A 20,686-nucleotide genomic window follows, 5' to 3' on the forward strand; every position below is an offset into this window, starting at 1 on the left:
CACCCACCCGCTCAGCAAGTTCCCACACCATGCTGTGCCGCTTAAGCGGCTCCAGAAATCGCTTCTGCAAATGCTGGAAATCACATTTGAACATGTCCGCGGTGCCGGAAATCATGTCTAGCGCATGCCGAGACACTGAAAATTGCTTCTGCGCAGGCGCGATTTCCGGCACCGCGGATGTGCACAGACACAATTTCTGGCGCCACGCAGCACCGGCCCGGCCCACTGAGAATCTCTGCGGGAGTGATCAGCCCCATGCCTGGTAAGCCTTGCCAACCCCTGAGTATAACTCTCAACGCAATACATGCCACAAATGCTGGTCTTCTCTTGTCACTCGCTCAGTTTTACTCGGGAGCAGGGCTGGCACCAGCAGCCAACTGCAGACACCCTCGGTGGATGCCAGGTGATGAGTCCCCCCACAGCGTGTGCCCGGCTGTGTGCACCACCCCCCATTTTGAAATGTCCCTCCTTGTGCCAGAGCCCAACTTAGCACTGCTGGAGTTTTAGGATGGTGGGCAGGGCCCCCCAATATTGGCAAGGCCCCCCCCCAAGCCCTGGCCCTGGCAGTGCCTTCTTCTGTGCCTCCAAATCTGCTGCGTAAGCAAGGGTGCCCGTCTTTGGCATGCAGAGTTACAGCGTCTGCAGGAAATTCCACGTTGCCTTGCAGCTAAACCCTTGGAATGAGCCTGCCCTTTGGAAGATGACGCCTTCCCCAGCGTCGCCCCCAGTCATTTATCCACCTCAATGAGAACAGTCGCTCTCGAGTGCTTGACCTTTCAATAACATGTAAATAAAACTTTGCAATCAAACCTTCATTTTGTTTCGTTTCAAGGGGTGCTGGTGTGGATTTGATCTGTTCAACTGATCCACTTTGTGCGGTGAAGGAGTTCAGTCTTGGTTAAGCAGCTGAACTGGATCTGGGTGCAGCTTACTTGAAATGGTCTCTCCCCCCCCTCCCCCAACCCTCCTTTTTTATCAGCAAGTTGGTTTTATTGCAACTGCAAGCATCAAAAGTGCTGTCTGCAAAAGTAAAAGGAGAAAGGGTTTTAGTTAATGTTTAATAGGCCTTTTATTAAGTACCTGGCTTGTGCCTTCCTAATTTCATTTCCTGTTCTGTTGAACTGAATGGGCAGTGTTGCGTGCACTGACTGGCAGCAGTGGCACTGCACACTTTTAGGCAGGATATTCCCAACCCCACCAGGAGGTTCTGGCGATTGGGCTTGAGACCTTCTGCACCCACAGCAGGCGCTTTGCCTCTTGACTAGGCCCTTCATTGGGGTCCTGTCTGTGTTGGAAGTGCTTAAGGACCCTGACCACCCCTTTCCCAGGGAGTGATAAGAGGGAGATCTGCAGGGTTATCGATTGTCTTTCGTTCGGAAGGCCCCAGGTTCAGTTCTCCAGGTAGGACTGGGAATGTCCCCAGTGTGGAATTCTGGGGAGCTGCTGCCAGTCTGTGTAGGCGGCACTGAGCTAGATGAGCAAGTGATCTGACTCTGTATAACAAGGCAGCTTTCTACATTCCTCTCCATCTAGTTCAGTGTTTCCCAAGCTTGGGACTCCAGCTGTTTTCAGACTACATGCCGAAGAAGGCAGACGGAGCCTGTCAGGCTCCATTGTGGGGCACCCTCCATCTTGGGGAGTCGGTGGGCTCACTTAGCTGGGTGGGGGCAGGAACCTTCCTAACCCCCAGCTGAGCAGTGGGCCGGGTCCAACTGCATTGGCCTTGGCCTGCGAGGCACAGGAGTGAAAGCGTCCCCTGGCACCTTACAGGCTGGGGCCAATGCAACTTGTTTCAACATTGCAGTATATTGCCAAACCACGATGTTGGACTGGTGATACACTACAGTGTTGAAAGCCTATTCACAGCCAAGTGGGGATTCAAATCCTGGCCTCCCACGTCCTGGTCCAGCCCTCCAACTGCCACACTGCCTCCTTGCATGAGGTGTATTGGGGATGCTGGTGTAACGGGATGGCACAATTCCTTTTTCTTGCACACCCACTTCCCAAAGATCTAAGGTACTTTTGAAGCAGAGATGGGGAGCCTGAGGCCCTCTGGATATTGCTGGGCTCCAGCTCCCACTGACTGAGGCTGATGGGAGTTGGGAATCCAAGAACATCTGGACAGCCACATGTTCCCCATCCCTGCTTCACGTGGAGAAGCTTTTTCAATGAGCATTGAATAGGGGGGCATTAAAAAAAAAAGTCTCCTAAAGTCATTGGACATGTCTTCCTATTCATTTAGCTATTTCTTCATTTATTCATGTGGTCATGGCCTCTCTTGGAGCGAAGTTGTCCCGGAGGGGCTGCTTCACCAGCTGCTCCAAAGGAACAGATGGTGGGTGCCGTGTGGGATTAGGGCTAAGTTGGAATGGGGTCAGAGGTGCTGGCCGAGCAAAGGGGGAAAGCGGCTTAGAGTGGATCCACGGGGGCTTTCTGGGGATTTTTGAGGGGTGGCGGCTGAGGAGGACATTTGTGTCCTATTTGGCATTTTGGGAAAGCGTGGCCGTCTTCCATAATCCATATTCATCTACAGTAGCCGCTCAAAATCCACTTTGATGGAGGAACAGGCTCAAGGCTTGCACTGGCCTTTGTGTTGGCTGTTGCCATCAAACTACAGCTGTAGCTACAAACAATTACGAAGGGCAGTGTCTCTGGGGGGTAGTTGGTGCATGAACGCAGCTGATTATGCTGAATTATTTTTAATTAAATTTGTATAGCATCCTCCATCTGAAGATCACAGGGCAGTTCACAACATCCCCCAATATCTGAAAGGCCACCCTCTTTCAGTCCCACTCAGGTGTTCAGATCGATGGCAGGGGACCCTCTTGGTTGCTCCGCCTCTCTCTGAATCGGGGGCGGGCAGGAGAGGGCCTTTTCTGTGGCGGCCCCTAAGCTGTGGCTCTCCCCACAGAGGTGCACCTCACATCTTCATTATAGAGCGTTTAGTGAGGAATGAAGACACACCTCTTTACTGTGGCTTTTGTCACCTGAGCTGTATATTTCCAGTACCCACCTTATTTTTGTGATTGCAGGTTCTTTTAACCTGCTTTTGAGGTTGCGTTTTAACTGGGATCTGAGGGTGTAGGGTGGGTAATTAATAATAATGATAGCTGTTATTCAGACGCTGCCCTCCATCACAGAGCTGACATGGGCCCAGGCTTTCCAATGGAGCGGCAGCCTGGGCAGCAGCTGTCAGGTGAGGCAACCCAGATCCCACCCCTCCATTAGGTGAGTTCTGCCACCTCCTATGAGCTCCTCTGGGGAGCTTTCCAGCTGCACAAAAATAGAGACAGAATTCCTCTTTGTGTGTGGCTTTCCCCAGGTTGGCTGACCTGGATGACATTTTGACCTTATTTTCCCCGATCCTTTAAATGCGAAATTTTAATCTTCAACTTTGTGCTTCTGTCCTGCCACTGCTGCTGCTTTTGGATTTGATTGTGCTGCTGCATTGTTTGTGAGTTGTCCTGGGACAGCTTTTTGGGCTCAGGAGAGGGAGAAGGCAGGATGTAAACACTTTAAATGAACTCTACAGTGCCCCTCCCCTCCACCATTAAGCTGCTTTAGGGTTCTTTGCGGCTGGCTCTGTTTCTAAATTTATTGCTTTTTTAAAAAGTGGGGTGCACTGTTTTGTCTTTGTTTTTAACACTGCTTTAACACTTTAATTCATAATGCTTCTTATGGATGCTTGGTCCTACAAGGCAGGTTAATATTAAATAAATAAGATACATTAAGTGACGTTACCCACCGAAAAATGCATGTGGTCAGCGCTAAAGTTAGCTCTGCGTTGTGTTGCGTGCCTGGGAGGGTCATCATTCACAGGTAAAGCACTGCTTTGCAAGCAGAAAATCACAGGCCTTGGAGCCAATAATGTCAGTGTAGGGACAGTACACTCAATGGTCTTAGCACATGGCACTTTCTGAGGCCTTTCCAGGCGATTTAATGTGGAACTTTCCCCTTCCTGTGGAAGAAACTACATAACCTGCACTTTCAGCTGCACGTGGGTGTTCTGTTTGCGTATTGTCCCATGTTTAATTTCCTGCCACTTAATGCTTCCTTTTTGCTTATCTGTTGTAGGAAACTCACAAAGTCTACAGACAGAAGCTAGAGGAACTGAACAACTTGCAGGCCACCTGCAGCAGCTCCATACAGAAGCAGAAGCGGGGGCTGAAAGACTTGCAGAACAGCTTCCAAAGGTAATGGCAAAGCGCAGCACTTGGTCACCTGTACGATTCTCTGCTTGAACTGGGAGCTGCCTGACCTGCTGCTTTGCCAGGTGGACGCAAGAATCCACCCGCCCCTCGGCCAGTGTTGCTGTGGTGTCAGGCAACTGACCAGTGGGCTGTTCTTCTTGTTGTTTGACTTTATTAGCTGCCCCCCTGCCCCAGGTCCCAGGCCATTTTTAGTACAACATCAAAAACAGTTTAAAATCAATTACAATCTCAACAATAGGATTGGGCCCTAAAAACATTCATCCCAGATGTCCAGGGCCAGTGTGGTGTCATGTTTAGAGCACACTTTTTCAATGTTGCATCCCCTGATGTTGTCGAACTACAGCTCCCACCATCTCTCTAGCTAGCAGGGCCTAGTGCTCAGGGACGATGGGAGCTGTAGTCCCACAACACCCAGGGAACCCAAGGTTGAGGAAGGCTGGGTTAGAGTGCCGGATTAGGGCCTGGGAAACCCAAACTCCAGTTTCCGCTCGGACACGAAGCTGCCAGTAACCTTGGGCCAGTCACCAACCCTCAACCTAACCTAGCTCACAGGGTTGTTGTGGGGCTCGATTGAGGTGGGGGAGAGTTGTGTACACTGCCTTGAGCTCCTTGGAGGAAAGGTGGACTATAAATGCATTAAAAATTAACAACAACAACAACAATTTATTTATACTTCACCCATCTGGCTGGGCTTCTCCAGCCACTCTGGGGGGCTTCCAAAAAAATATTAAAATACAGTAATGCATCAAACATTAAAAGCTTCCCTAAACAGGACTGCCCTCAGATGTCTTCTAAAAGTCTGGTAGTTGTTCTCTTTGACATCTGGTAGGAGGGCATTCCACAGGGCAGGTGCCACTACCAAGAAGGCCCTCTGCCTGGTTCCCTGTAACTTGGCTTCTCTCAGCGAGGGAACCGCCAGAAAGCCCTTGGTACTAGACCTCAGTGTCCGGGCTGAACGATGGAGGTGGAGATGCTCCTTCAGGTATACTGGACCGAGGCCGTTTAGGGCTTTAAAGGTCAGCACCAACACTTTGAATGGCCAGGGTTAAGGGGTGCATCTTCAGAGTCCTACGAAACCCGCATCGTGAGGGTTCCTTGGGGTGCTGGGCGTAATGCACTGCTGTGTGGAGGGTGCTCCACAATTTAGGGGCTGACACAGAGAATGCCATCCATAGCGTTCCTCCCCCCGAGCCCCCTGAGGGCAGTGGGGCTACCAGGAGGCCCCCTCTGCTGCTCTTCACACCCAAGAGGGGAAGGGGCCAGTTTTTCAGCTATCTGGCTCCTGGGTCATCTGTTTTCAACTATCTGCATTTGTGTTCATCTTCTCTGCCCCTGCAACTTTGCAGATGCAAGCGTGACTGCAGCCTGGAAGAAGTGGAGCTCATACAACAAATCGGTAGCCAGATCAAAGAGCGGCAAAATGTTTTCTTCGACATGGAAGCCTATTTGCCAAAGAAGAACGGGTAGGTGCTTCCGTAAAACCGACATGCCCTCTTGTGTGAAGCCTGATCTCTTAAGGACATGAAGAGACACGCTTTTCTTAAAGAGATGGAAGCATGTGACTCCTCTTGTGGGAATCCACTCTGCACGCTCTCAGAGGCCGACCTGCCAGCCTCTTGGCACAGAGTGAAACGTTTGCCTGGGAATGCCTGGCTCAGAAGCTGAATGCCGGCCATGTGTCACATTCACGCACATAGTTTCCAGCGTTAATCTTAGTGAGGTGATACCTCTGGAGAACAATCCTGGGAATCTATTATTAGCAGAGGAGGAGAAAGGTCCAGTGACAGAGAGGAGGGGGAGCTTTTTATTCCCCCTGCCTTGAGCAGACGAGAAATTTAAATCTGGGCCAGGACTGCAGAGATTTGTCTGTTTTAGTTATTAAATTTATATACTGCCTTTTGCCAAAAGGGCCACAGGGCCACTCACAGCATGCAAAACGAATGCCACTGCGTAACATGATATCTGTGCAACATGAATTGTAATCCGGCCACATCTGAATGGCTGCAGGTTAGCCACCTCTAAGAAAGATAAAACAAAATTCAACGGTAATGAAATCATAAGGCCAGCACATCAGCCCCAGCAGAAGCAGCAGTAAAACAGACTTAATTGAGGTCAAGAGCTGCTTACCTGTTATTTACACAAAGGACCCCCAGAAGTGACAGAATTTTGAATCAGGATTGCAAAGTTAAGTCTGTTAGGCTAACCGATGGACAGTGACATTTATAAACGTCTACTTGGAAGTAAGCCCCATTGGGTTCAGTGGGGCTTACATCCAGGTAAGTGTATAGGGTTGCTTCTGAGCTTGTGCTGACTACAGTTTGAGAAGGTCGCACGAAGAGGGATTTGTGACCTCTGCACGTTGTGGCAAAAGCAGAGGAAGCTGTCATCTGAACATCTGGCGATAAGATTCCGGTGGAGTCTTTCGTTCAGCTCATGCCTTGCTACGAATGCAGCTGAAATGGGTGATCTGGGGCTGAAACGACAACCAACAAATGAAAAAAGAGTTACCCCTGTGAAGGCCTGATGTGTTTTGCCCTTTTCCTTGCAGTTTGTACTTAAATCTCGTGCTGGGGAACGTGAATGTCACTCTTCTAAGCAATCAGGCCAAGTAAGTTGTTTCTCTTCTATGACTCTCTGAGCTGCTTTGCGTGACACGGTGAGCCAAATTATGGGCTCCTCCAGACTGGGTTTCTGTTTTGTTTTGCCGCTTTATTCTGCCACGTGTCACACCACGCAGTGACAGTGTTTGAGTGGTGCGTTTATACTGGGCCGTCCACTTACCACTCTGCAGTCTTTCCCCAATGCTCCCGCATTATTGCTGTCTTGCTGGGCTGGGGGACTCTTGAGCTATAGTGCAACAACAGCAAAATCCTCAGAACATTTGTGGTGTAAAAAGTTACAGGATTTCAACAGGAAACTTCAGGACATGCGTTGGGTGGAAATGAAGCAGTAAATCTGCCTCAAAGCCTTTGCAGGTGCAGAGAGTATTGAACGCATAACTGGCCCAATGCCATCAGGAGCATCACAAGTGCATAACAGAAAGAATGTTGCCCTATGGCTCAGCAAGACCCTGTAAATGCGTTTGGGCTCCCAGATAGGAGCTCACAACTGCTTTGCTCCTCCTGGTCGGGGAGCTCTGGCCTGCAGGCCTGACTAGACCAATCATCCATTTGGGGCAAGCCACCCTCATATTTCCTGTATCTGATGTTGTGTGACGTTGCTTGTGGAAAATTTCAAGTTGCAGCTTCAAAGGAAGAACCAGGAGCATGCTCTCGATTCTTCCTTTGCAGCCAAAATTCAGCACACATGGAATCTAGCCCCTGACTAGTGACAGAAAATGGTGCCCCCCGCCAAAGATTCAAGCTCTGGTTTGATTTGTTTAAGCCCTAGTTTGGTGAAGGCATAAGTTGTCCCATAGTTGATCAAACAAGCCATGGTTTCCCCTCAGCTGCTGCTGCCTCCTGCGTTTGTAAACTGGTGAGAATCTGGTGTCAGGTAGGCAAATAAACCATGGTTAAGAAGGGCTTCCGGTGTAGCGCGTTCCTGTTACAAGCGGGGGTTTGACCGAGAGGGAAACACCGGGCTATTTTGGGGGATTGGGGGTGTCTCAGGGCGCGGAGACCCCCCGAAAAAAACCTCTGGAGGGTGTCCAGAGGATCTGGTTCCCGCTCTGACCAGAAGCGAGCAACTGCGCCGTCAGGTAGCCTCAATAGAGGCGAAGAGAGCGGCGGTGTTGCTTAGCGGGTTGAGGGAAGCCATTACCGACCTCCAAATAGCGAAGCCCCGAGCTTGCAGAGAGAGCGCTACGTTCCTAAAACAAGAGACTCCGACCTCGGACCATCGTGAATTCTTATGAAATTAACAGCGAAAAAGTCGGGGAGCAATAAGAAGAAGCAAACGAGGTTCAGCCTGGTGCCGAAATCAAATTTGACACAGCGCGACGGCAGTGCAGGAGGAAAGTGAAAGTGAATCGCCTTAGCGGATATTATGTTTTCCTTTTATGTATCTTCCTAAAACTAACCTTTCGGTGTAGAAACTGTGTATCAATTGAGCGGTGGGAAGAACAGGGAAACCAGGGCGAATTGTTCAAGCTGAAAGCCCTTGAGGAAACGGAGGGCTTGAATAGAGGAAGGGGCGCTTCTCCATTTTTGTGTTTAAAACGCAACGGAGAGTAAAACCGGAAGAGAAGGCTCCGTCGCCATTGCAAAGACTCTGAGCGTAGCAGATTGAGGAAAGCACAAAGGACTGATAAAAAGCAAAGTAAGAGGGAAAAAGGGAAATGGAAATTAATTATTAATTGCTACAATTCCGGTAGCGGGAAAGTATATATATGAAGGGCCATCTGCAAATATTGCTTCCCGTCTGTGTGCTCTAGGAGTTTATGGACTTGTACGACCATACCTCGGGAAACAACGCTACTTTAAAGGGCCCCGGAACCCTCTGGTGGTGAGAACAAAACTAACTGGCTCCCAATTTCTCCTCTGCCCCTCTTCTTCTCTCTCCCTCCACTCCACATATCTACATATTAATTCCGAACTGCCAAGAGAGACTGATCTATCGGAAAACAGGACATTGTTATATCTCCGGATACAGCGTACCTTCTCTTTTTTCTCTGTTCATTCTATTTTTTTTTTCTCTATTCTCTCCTTTCCCCCCTTTCCCTTTCTTTTAAAGAGTTGCAGAGATTTTTAGCGACAAGACTAAGACCAGCTGGAACCAAACCTTCTCCTTCGATACCTTTCCCTTCAACTGACTTCTCTTTGCACTAATTTTTGGACTGGTAGAAGAGACTGAGTTATTGGAGAAACAGGTTTTTGCGACATATTTGCAAACACTGCTATTCCTAAGAGACCTCCAGGGCCGAGATTAAGACCAACAGGACTACTTGACTCAGAAACCTCCCCCTATTTGCCTCTCCCCTTCTTATTACCCCACTTTTTTCTATACCAATCCCTTCCAGTGTGACCAACAGATTATTTGGACTAATCTGAGTGGAGACAGTAAGGACCACTAGAACAACCGCATTCCCAATATTGTATATATTAATGTGGGGAAAAATAATTGTGCTTACCTTTATCAGTAAAAAGGAAAGCCTGGTTGGGAAGCACAAACGTACGAAACCTTACGGAGTGGGGTAAATTTAAGAATATAAGATGTCACACACGGTGAAGAAAGGTACAAATGGGGGGACTCCAGGGGAGAGGAGAGGGTCTAAACAAGAGACGGATTCAAAGACAGATATTGTGAAGATGTTAATGGAAATCAAACAGAGTCAAAACAACTTAGAGAATAAATTAGAGCAAGTGGATAATAAAATTGGAATATTAGATAAAAAAATGGACGAAACAGTTAGTGAACTTAAAGGCCAAATAAAAGAAATATTTAGGAGAACGCAAAACGTAGAGGAAGGATTAAAGAAGACAAGATTAGAAGTAAAAGATTTTAAAAGGGATAAAGAAAAGGTTAAGATGGAAATGATGGAATTAAATAGAGTACAGGAGGAGATGAAGGATGCGATAGCGATGAATGAGTTGCGACAGAGAGAAGGGAACCTTAGGTTGAGAGCTGTACCGGAGACACAGGGTGAGAATATTAAGGAAAAACTGATAACAGAATTGGCAGATTGGATGGACATAACAATAGAGGAAATGGCCCAAAGTGTGCAAAATGCATTCAGGATGCGGATTAAATCAACAAAAGCAAAGAAATTTACAGGGGACTGTCTGATTACATTTAATAATAGGGAAATGAGAAACAGGATTTTGCAAAAGAATAGGGAAAAGAGGCTGAATATAGAAGGAAATTATATAATTTTCTTTAAAGATATTCCAATCAGGCTACTCAAACGAAGAGACTCTTATAAATCATTGGCACAGACGTTAAAGAAAAACAAAATAGAATTTAGATGGGAGTTCCCTGAGGGGATATCATTTATGTACAGAGGCAAAAGACATAGACTATCCAACTTAGAAGAAACTGGAAAATTTTTGAGGAAATATAAGGAGTTGAGATTGGAGGAGAGTGGAACAAAGGGAGCAGAGGGAGGATTGCCAAGAGATTCTAAGACAGAGGAGGTAGAGGAAGGGAGTGGAAGCAGCTCGGGCGAAGAGGAAGAGGGGGAAGAAGAAGAACCAGCGAATCTATAAAAGTAAAGAAAGTTTAGGTACACATCAGCTAATATGGGGTTAAAAATTTGGAATTGGAATATTAATGGAATGAACGAGAAAAGAAAAAGGAATAAAATTGAGCAATTCTTAAAGAGGAAAAATCTGGACATTATCTGTCTTCAAGAGACTCATGTAGCTAAGAAGCACAAAAAAAATATTAATCAATAGAAGACTGGGAAATGAATTCGAATCCTCAGATAAAGAAAAGAAAAGAGGGGTGGTACTGTACGTCAAAAACAAAATCGAGGCTAAACAGATTTTTAAGGATGAAGAGGGGAGGATGGTAGCGGTTAGACTTAATTGGCAAGGAGAAAATGTGGTTGTGATTGGGGTATATGCACCAAATGGCAACAAGACTGATTTTTTTAGAAACTTAGAAGAGAAAATATTAGAACATATAGATCAAAAGATTATTCTAATGGGAGACATGAATGGTGTGGTCTCGTTAGAGGCGGATAGACTTAGGGAGGGTGTAAGTAAAGAAGGGAAACTACCAAAATCCTTTTTTTTCGATGGTCAAAAACTGCAACTTGGTGGATATTTGGCGTTTGAGACATCCACTGGATAAGCAGTTCACCTTTTATTCCGAACCACACCAATCGATGTCACGGATAGATCAGGTTTGGATCTCGAGTGAACTCTGTCCAAGAGTTAAACAAATAGAAATAAGACCAAAAGTAATTTCAGATCATAGTCCGATAGAATTAGAATTGGAGAGTTTTGAGAGAAGAACTTTTAGATGGAGGCTAAGAGAATACCTCCTAGACGACCAAAATATTGTAGAAACTGCTCAAAAAAAGCTAAAAGACTATTTTGCAGATAATTGCGACAAAGGGACAAAGATCAATGTGATATGGGACGCAAGCAAAGCAGTAATAAGAGGATACTTTATTCAGCAGAATGCGATCAAAAATAGAAATAGAGAGAAAGGGAAAAAAGAAATCCTAGAACAAATAATGGACAATGAACAAAAATTAATCCAGAAACCTAACTGCCAGAAAATAAGGGAAAATATCAAAATTCTACAAGCGCAATTTGCCACTATAATAAATAGAGAGGTAGAGTGGAACATAAAGAAACTAAGGCAAAAGAACTTTGAATTTTCAAATAAATCAGGCAAATGGCTTGCATGGCAAATTAAAAAAAGGAAAGAACAAGGTGCAATAAACAAAATTATTGTAGAAGGAGAAGAGATAACAGAACCAAAAGGAATTAGGAAAGAATTTCTGGATTACTATAAAAGCCTCTACAAGGACAAAGAGAGAAACAATTTAAGGAAAATAGAGAGATTCTTGAAAGACAAAAAGGTGCAGAAAATCCCAACAGACAAGAAACAACGACTGAACACTCCAATTGAAATAGAGGAGATAGAGGAAGCCATAAAATACTTAAAGAGAGGAAAGGCCCCGGGACCTGATGGTTTCACAGCGGGTTACTATAAAGAGATGAAACCCATCCTGGTGAATCCTTTGAAGGAGACTATGAATAACATTTTGAAAAAAGGAGAAATTCCGGAGACCTGGAAAGAAGCATTTATTACATTTATCCCCAAACAAGACGCAGACCCAACCCAAGTTAAAAATTATAGACTGATTTCTCTTCTAAACACAGACTATAAAATCTTTGCTGGTATCCTTGCGAGAAGATTGAAGTCGCTGTTATCAGAAATTATCCACAAAGATCAGGCTGGCTTTCTTCCTGGCAGGCATATGAGGGACAACATAAGAAATATAATTAACATGCTAGAATATCTGTCTGTCAGGATTGACAAGCAAGCCATAATGATGTTTGTGGATGCAGAAAAAGCATTTGATAATGTGATATGGGACTTCATGTTGAAAAATTTGGAGCATATGGAAGTGGGCAAGGATTTCTTCAATGGGGTAAAAGCAATATATACGGAACAGAAAGCCAAACTGATTATAAACAACATAGTAACAGAGGAAATAAAGATACAGAAGGGAACAAGACAGGGATGTCCACTTTCCCCGCTACTATTTATAACAGTCTTAGAAGTTCTTCTAAATTCAATCAGGCAAAACAAAAAGATAAAAGGAGTAACAATTGGAGAAAATGTGTATAAGACCAAAGCATTTGCAGATGATTTAGTAATAATGACCGAAGATCCAGTGATTACAATAGAAGAAGTACTAAAGGAAATTGATCAGTTTGGGAAATTGGCAGGTTTCAAACTAAACAAGAGAAAAACGAAAATGATAGTTAAAAATGTGGACCAAAGTGTAATAGATACAATTCAACACCAATCCCAGATAGAGGTGGTTAAGAAAGTGAAGTACCTTGGAATTTGGATAACACCCAAGAATATAGACTTGTTTAAGAACAACTACGAGTCGGTATGGAGAGAAATAAAGAAAGATTTGGAAGTGTGGGGAAGATTAAAAATGTCATTCTGGGGAAGGATAAATACGATCAAAATGAATATACTACCGAGGGTACTGTTCTTGTTCCAAACTATTCCCATAATTAAGGGGAGCCGTATTTTTAAAGATTGGCAGAAAGTGCTTTCTAGATACATCTGGCAGGGCAAAAAACCCAGGATTCAATTTAAACTTCTAACAGATATAAAAGAAAGGGGTGGGTTTGCCCTGCCAGACTTGAAGCTGTATTACGAGGCATCATGCCTCTGCTGGTTAAAAGACTGGATAAACTTAGAGAATAGGGAGCTGCTCGATTTAGAGGGCTTCAACAATAGATACGGCTGGCATGCCTATTTAGGACATGAGAAAAGGAAAGTACATAAGGGGTTTGGAGATCATGTCTTCAGAGGTCCAATTATTGAAATATGGGAAGGATACAGAAATTTATTAAAACCTAAGGTCCCACACTGGTTTTCACCTCTTGAAGCGATGAGTGTGAAGAAAATCAATATGAGGAGTAATTGGGCGACATATAGTCAATTATCAGTTAAAGAAGATGGGAAGTGGAAAATAAAGCCTTATGAGCAAGTTAAGGAGCATGTGTATGATTGGCTTCACCACCGTCAAGTTAACGAGATGTTCAGGAAAGATACTAAAGAAAGAGGGTATGTAGACAAAGACTCCAAATTTCAGATGGAAATTATAAATAATGATGTAAAAATAATATCTAAAATGTACCGGATGCTGCTGGATTGGAATCTAGGAGATGAAGAAGTGAAATCAGTAATGATCCGCTGGGCTATAGATGTAGGCCATAGTATACAATTCGAGGATTGGGAGAAATTATGGAAAGAGGGTCTAAATTTCACAGCATGCATAACAGTAAAGGAAAATGTCATGAAGATGTTCTACAGGTGGTACATAACACCTGTAAAACTATCAAAAATGTACAAGATATCCAACAAATGCTGGAAGTGTAAAGATAAGGAGGGCTCCTTCTACCACATGTGGTGGGAGTGCCGGAAAGTTAAAGAATTTTGGGAAAGAATATATGTCGAATTAAAGAAAATCTTGAAATATACGTTTAAAAAGAGGCCTGAAATTTTTCTGCTAGGGTTATTAGGGAAGGATATTGAAAAGGTAGATTGTAAATTTGTATACTATGCGGTCACGGCAGCAAGGATAATTCTTGCCCAGAAGTGGAAAAAACAGGAGATGCCAACGATAGAGGAGTGGAGATCAAAGTTATTAGACTACGCAGAGCTAGATAGACTGACAGGGAAGATCAGATACCAAAGAGACCAAAAGTTTATCAAGGACTGGGGAAAGTATGTGGAGTACCTGGAATATATCAGTGAGGAAAAAACGACGTTAAAGGGATTTAGAGAAGCACTGTGAAAAGATTAAGAGTTATTGTTTTAAGCAAACAGAAGTTAACAAAGAAGACCAATGACAATACAAACTGAGAAATGTGGGACTAGGGGTATTGTTACGAAAGATTTACGGACAAGCTGAAGGAAGTCTGTAAAGAAATGACAATGTAAAGTTTTAAGTGAAAAATATCTTTAATGTATGTATACTGCGCGCGGGGTGGTTGGATCTTTTTTTCTTTGACATGTGTTTTTGTTGTTTTTTTTTTCTTTTCTTTCTAATTTTTACTTCTCGTTTCTTTTCCTTTTTGGAAAATCAATAAAAATCAAGTATGGTGAAGAAGGGGAGAAGAGTTCTCATGCAGTGCTCAGCCCTGTTTAAAGCAAACCAAGATTTGTAAGCCAACAACAAACTGTAGCTTGTTAGCAACCACAGTTAAATTGCTGGGTAGAGTTTGAATATAATGTTAAACCGTGCTATTAGAAAACATCACTTCATAATTCACGGTTTAGCATTATGTGTGAACCAGATCAATGGCCTTGGCCCAGTATACATGAAGGAGCGTCTCCACTCCCATTGATCAACCCGGACACTGAGCTCCAGTTCTGAGGGCCTTCTGGCATTTTCCTCACTGTGAGAAGTGAAGTTACAGGGAACCAGGCAGAGGGCCTTCTCGACAGTGGCACCCGCCCGCCCTGTGGAATGCCTTCACATGTCAAGGAGATAAGTAGCTATACAACTTTCAGAAGAAATCTGAAGGCAGTCCTGCATTAGGAAGTTTTTAGTGCTTGATGTTTTACTATGTTTTTATATGTGTTGGAAGCCGCCCAGAATGACTGGGGAAGCAGGCCAGACAGGTGGGGTATAAATAATAAAATTATTACTATTATTATTCCCTGATTTAATCCTTTTGCTCCAGGTTTGCCTACAAAGACGAGTATGAAAAATTCAAACTGTACTTGACAATAATCTTATTCCTTGGAGCAGTAGCTTGCCGATTCGTTCTTCATTACCGGTAAGACTTCATCTTTGTTTGCCGAGCAACATTATCCATTTTTACCATGAAGTGGATTTGAAGTGGCTCTGCTTGCAAGCAAATCTCCACTCAATGTGAACAAAAAGCATCATTTGTTGACTGCTGCTTCTGCAAGTTAATCCAGTCCTGGTGCAGATTTTCTCCCTACATACACAAAAGTTCTCTGTCGCTGGGGAGACACTTCCCCTGTAATACTTTGCAAATGTTCTAGGTGCACACTGGGTTCATATGTGACACTGGTTGGGCTTGTGAGATCTAGGAGCTGCCTGCTGCTCGTAAGGGGGACGGCCATAGCTCCGTGGTAGAGCCTGTGGAAGGTCACAGGTTCAATCCCTGACAGCCTCTCCAGTTAAAAGGATCAGAGAAAGGTGTTTGCCTGGGAGCTTAGAGAACTGTTTTCCAGCAAGCGTAGATAGATACCAGGGAAACGTTGTGCTGAGACCTGCAACAGAACATCACAGTGTGGATTACTTCTGTAGAGGGCTTGTAAGGCTACAGTTCTGCACCCTTTTAACCTGAGTATAAGCCCCATTGAACTCGCTGGGACTTAAGTTCTGAGCAGACATGCCTAGGATTGCCCAGTCAGCCTGCTGTGTCCTCCAGGACTCTCCCTTTCCCATCCTGTCTCGTTTCCCACTGTTTCCCCCCTCCCCTTGTCGTTCAGCGTGTTGTGGCTGCTGACCATGCGTGGCTCTCATTGGGTTGTCTTTGTGGTTTCTACCTTAGAATTGTTTTTCCTCTTCTTCCAAAGCGTTTCTGTAGTTGTTCTTACCTTGGGGTTCCCCTGAGTGAACAAATATCTCCCTCTTGTGCACAGGAGGTGCTGTTTTAATGTCACTCTCCCTCTATTTCTGGTCTTCAGGGGGAATGAGTGGGCTAAAATAGTTCTTTAAAATTAGCTGCCAAGTGGGTAAATGGATGTGTTATCAAGCATCTTCTTCCTTTAACTACAAGATTGGTGGTGTCAAAATGCCTTTTCCTGCAAGGCTGCTTTGCCACCCGTTCTACCAGAAATCCTGGCAAAATGTTGAGGGTCCCCATATTCCCAGAAAGCAATTTGAAATTGATTGCCCCACAGTGAGGTTGTCAAAAGTTTGTTGTTGCCTATCTCGTCGTGCAAACTTGGCCATTGTTGTGATGCTTTCCGCTGACTTCAAGGCTCACCGCCACCAGTATGGCTTTTCCAGTTGATTGGATTTATCGAGATCTAATGGAATCCTTTCGCTGAATTAGTCCTGAGGCGCCTCTGCAAATTGGATCATGTGCATCTCCTCTGGCCCAAAGGCCTTTCCCTCGGATGGAATTAGCGCTGCATTTGCAAACTTGTCTGCCTGCGTGGGAGCTTTGTGTCAGCGAGTTCCTAAGTGGAGTCCCTTAAACTACGTGGCTCTGCTTTGCCCTCTTCCTTCAAACCTTGGTGAGGGGTGTGTGCCAAAAGTGGGCCTCACACTCCTGGGAAGACCCTTAACACAGCGACTGCGGGACAATTTTAGAGAGCAGATTTGGTTCAGCCATATTGGAAAACAGCACTGTGACATCTCTTTGCTTGGGTATTGTTTACAGTAGGGATTCCCTTCATTTGTGAAATTGGGCCCTTTCTGCTCTGTAAATTCAAAGCAGCACCCTACACTTTAAACAGGCATGGCTTTGTCTGGGAATCCTGGGAATTAGTTTGTTTAGGTTGCTGAGAGTTGTTAGGAGACCCCATTCCCCTTGCAGAGCTTCTTAGAGTGGTTTAACAGACCAGCTCTCTTCCCGGGGAACTGGGAATCGTAGCTCTGTGAGGAGAACAGGGGTCTCATAACAACACTCAGCACCCTTATCAAACTACGGTTCCCAGGATTCTTGGACGGAAACCATAACTGCTTAAAGTGGTATGATACTGCTTTAAATACATAGTGCACAGGCCATGACAAAAACAGTTGCTATATAAAGCTTTTCAAATTAACCACAATGCCTTAGTCTGGGCTTCTAGTAGACTGAGGTTTTCCAAGTATGAGAATTGGAGTTGACGAGAGTATGTGTGCACCTTTGTTGGTATCTTTCCACATAAGCTTAAAGGTAAAGGTAAAGGTACCTCGACTGTTAAGTCCAGTCGTGGCCGACTCTGGGGTTGTGGTGCTCATCTCGCTTTACTGGCTGAGGGAGCCGGCGTACAGCTTCTGGGTCCTGTGGCCAGCATGACTAAGCCGCTTCTGGCGAACCAGAGCAGCGCACGGAAATGCCGTTTACCTTCCCGCCGGAGCAGTACATATTTATCTACTTGTACTTGGACGTGCTTTTGAACTGCTAGGTTGGCAGGAGCAGGGACCGAGCAACTGGAGCTCACCCCGTTGCGGGGATTCGAACCACTGACCTTCTGATCGGCAAGCCCTAGGCTCTGTGGTTTAGACCACAGCACCACCCGCATCCCTCCACATCAGCTTATAAAGCAGCTGATTATTTACAAGATCAGAACCTCAGTATTAGTTACCTAAGATTACTCTTTACTTTCGCCTTAGTTAATGAGTTTTGAAGTGTGTGTACTTGATCAATGAAGTTGGAAACTCTTACCATTTTTTAATATTCTTTCAGGGTGACGGATGAAGTGTTCAACTTCCTCTTAGTTTGGTATTACTGCACACTGACAATAAGGGAGAGCATCCTCATCAGCAATGGCTCAAGGTAGGTTGAGGGGATATATCCATAAATTGCCTTAGGCAGACCGCGATGACAGCTTCACTCAGGGGTATATCGCAGGTGAAACTGCTGCCTCCTGAGTCCCTCTGCTACAAGCGCCCAGCGCGCCAAAGGAGAAACAAGCTTCAGCCATTGCTGGAGGCAGAGGTGCTCAGGAACGGCAGCAGCTTCGCCAGCGATATACTGCTGGGTGAAACCACCATCTCTGTCTGCCACTCATACCGGCAGAGGGAGAAACAGGCACTGATACAGCTTGTTCCTCCCTCTGCTTCTTTAATCTGCCCGTTTTAGGAGTACACCACTGCCCTCGCCTCAGCCAAGCAGTTTTATGGAGCCCCCACTTGCCACCGGCACACATGTGTCGGGGGAGGGCCTCTGTGAAACGGCTTTGATGAGGGGTGCACGGTTGCCGCTGCCCTCAGCCAAGCAGTTAATGGAGCCCTGTTTATCAGTACAAAATGGTAGGATAGACAGTCTGAATCGATAGCTTAATTACATTTGTGCGCTCTTAATTATGCCCACTAGTTACAAACTTCCTATGTTTATTTTCCGAGATAAAGTACATCAGAAAAAGGTAAGAACAGAGAGGACGAGTTAACTGCATATAGACTCCAAACTGTGTTACAAACTGTATAATTAATAAAACCATACCAAACAGCATGGAAAATGTCAGGGAACAGATATTTTGTATACGTTATGCATTAGATTTAGGTGTCCACAAAATGTCTTGCATTGCCCCCGACTTTGGCCCTCTTCAGGCGTTCCAGCTGTGCTAAAACTTAACATGCAAGGGGAGGGGACTGAGATCAAGCACCCTGGCTGGGCTGTGCAAAACCCTCTGGCTTCTGTTTCCATTTTCCTCCGCAAGTTGGAGGGCGAATGTCTGACACAGGGAGACTTCTGTGCCCATAGGGCCTTCCTGCATGATTTAGAACCTTGCTTTTCCCGGGTTCCACACTCTGCAGGGAACTTCCATGGCTGCAGGAGAGTCTCCAGTTCCTGGAAGGCGGTCAGAATGGAGACGGAGGTGTGGCGCTAGCTCTCATTCCCACGTTTCCTTATTGTGAGTGAAGTTGATGCTAAGCTAGGACACCTCAAGGGGGCTTATAGGTTCATATGCTACATGTTTGTTTGCTAGCCTGTGTCCCATACAGGGAAGCTGTGATCTGGCAGCCACTCCCTTCTGCGTTTGCCTCGGTTTAATGTGTGAAAGTGCACACATTAAAGGTGTTCTTTTTCTTCCCAGGATTAAGGGCTGGTGGGTATCTCATCATTACGTTTCTACGTTTCTATCTGGTGTGATGTTAACATGGTAAGTTTCTCCATTTCTCCATAGCTTAAATGTTTGAAATCAGCAGAGTGCTATAGTTTGAATGCACAATATATAATAGGGTTGTAGGATAAATGAGTCCCTGTACAGTGGTGCCCCGCAAGACGAATGCCTCGCAAGACAGAAAACTCGCTAGACGAAAGAGTTTTCCGTTTTGGAGGTGCTTCGCAAAACGAATCTCCTATGGGCTTGCTTCGCAAGACGAAAATGTCTTGCGAGTTCCTGCAGGTTTTTTTCCCTTCCCCTCCCGCTTTTTCTAAGCCGCTAAGCCACTTATCAGCTGATCCGATAAGCCGCTAAAAGCCGCTAATAGCGCTAATCCGCTAATCCATCAATGGGCTTAGTTCGCAAGACGAAAAAAGCGCTAGACGAAGAGAATCACAGGAACGGATTCTTTTCGTCTTGCGAGGCACCACTGTATTAAAAACGTGCATTTAGACTTCCGAATGTCATGCTGTCCAGCCTTTCGTGGACCACTGCACTTCAGAGGTTGCTGGGAGGGATCATGTCTGATCCTCCCATTTGAAGTAACTCTGTAATGAGTAAGTTAATGAGCCAGGATGCTGGGGTGGGTTAGCCCTCTTCTGCTAACTTTCCATGTATTCTGTCCCTCCCCCCCCCCCCAAGACATGGGATGCAGGCGACCTCTGACACCTGCAGCCTGCTTCAGTCAAGTCCAGGGTTGACTGTGCTATAGGATACCTTCTGCCTTTGTGGAAATGAATGAAGGAAATTCCACCCTGCATTAGGCTGGCTTGGATGTGTTTGTTTAATTTTCTATATTGGGGTACAGAAGGGCACTCTCTGTGTGTGTGTTGAAAACATCACTTCTGTTTTCTTTTGTCTTCCTCCCTCTCCCTACTCACACAGGCCAGATGGTCTCATGTACCAAATGTTCCGCAATCAGTTTTTAGCATTTTCAATTTTTCAGAGTAAGTATGCTTTCAGTATCTGTATTAAAACACAGTGTTTTCTTGTCTGCACCCTATCTAGAGTAATGCTTTGAATGCTGCAAGCTGTGCAGCAGATTTCAGTGCGGGGAGAGCAGTGCGCATTTTACTGAAACCGGGAAGGGTCACAAACTGGCCGCCTTAGGCAAGTTCCCACCAGTAAGCACTGACAGTGTCCCAGGAAAGAGAAGTTACATTTTAGGGATTTTATTGGCATTGTAAGCCAGTGGATGGCTCGGATACAGCCTTCAGGACATGGGCAAACTAAGGCCCATGGGCCAGATCAGGCCCAATTGCCTTCTGGATCCGGCCCATGGACGGTCCAGGAATCGCTGTGTGGATCGCCAGCGTGTCCGTTCTTTTCCTCTCCCTCACACGGCGGCGGCGGCACCTCCTCCCTCCCTCCTCCTGGCTTCTCCCTGCCCTGCCTAGAGGAGGAAGGGGGCTGGGCTTTGTTGGTGCCAGCAGCAGCAGCGCTTGAGCGGTTGCCATTTTAAGCAGCCCCTCTCTGGAGCCCTTTCGTGTGCCGCTCATCATCCCTCTGCCACCGCCAGCCCCTGCCGC

The 20,686-nt window shown here is 45.6% G+C and overlaps 2 protein-coding genes across 2 annotated transcripts in view; both read left to right on the forward strand.

Moving 5' to 3' along the window:
* LOC308576029 (uncharacterized protein) overlaps positions 1-20,686 on the forward strand; it is a 166,927-nt gene that overhangs the window by 16,165 nt on the left and 130,076 nt on the right. The gene's annotated exons all lie outside the window — the stretch shown is intronic.
* Positions 1-20,686, forward strand: part of TMEM120B (transmembrane protein 120B) — a 36,159-nt gene that overhangs the window by 10,502 nt on the left and 4,971 nt on the right. The window contains exons 2-8 of the mRNA XM_081175087.1: positions 4,075-4,193; positions 5,558-5,674; positions 6,760-6,819; positions 15,047-15,142; positions 17,738-17,827; positions 19,089-19,154; positions 20,043-20,104. Coding sequence (XP_081031213.1) covers positions 4,075-4,193; positions 5,558-5,674; positions 6,760-6,819; positions 15,047-15,142; positions 17,738-17,827; positions 19,089-19,154; positions 20,043-20,104 — 610 coding nt within the window. The remainder of the gene's footprint in view (positions 1-4,074; positions 4,194-5,557; positions 5,675-6,759; positions 6,820-15,046; positions 15,143-17,737; positions 17,828-19,088; positions 19,155-20,042; positions 20,105-20,686) is intronic.

This window comes from Podarcis bocagei (assembly GCF_964188305.1).
Source record: "Podarcis bocagei genome assembly, chromosome: 16".
NCBI classification, from domain to species: Eukaryota; Metazoa; Chordata; class Lepidosauria; order Squamata; family Lacertidae; genus Podarcis; species Podarcis bocagei.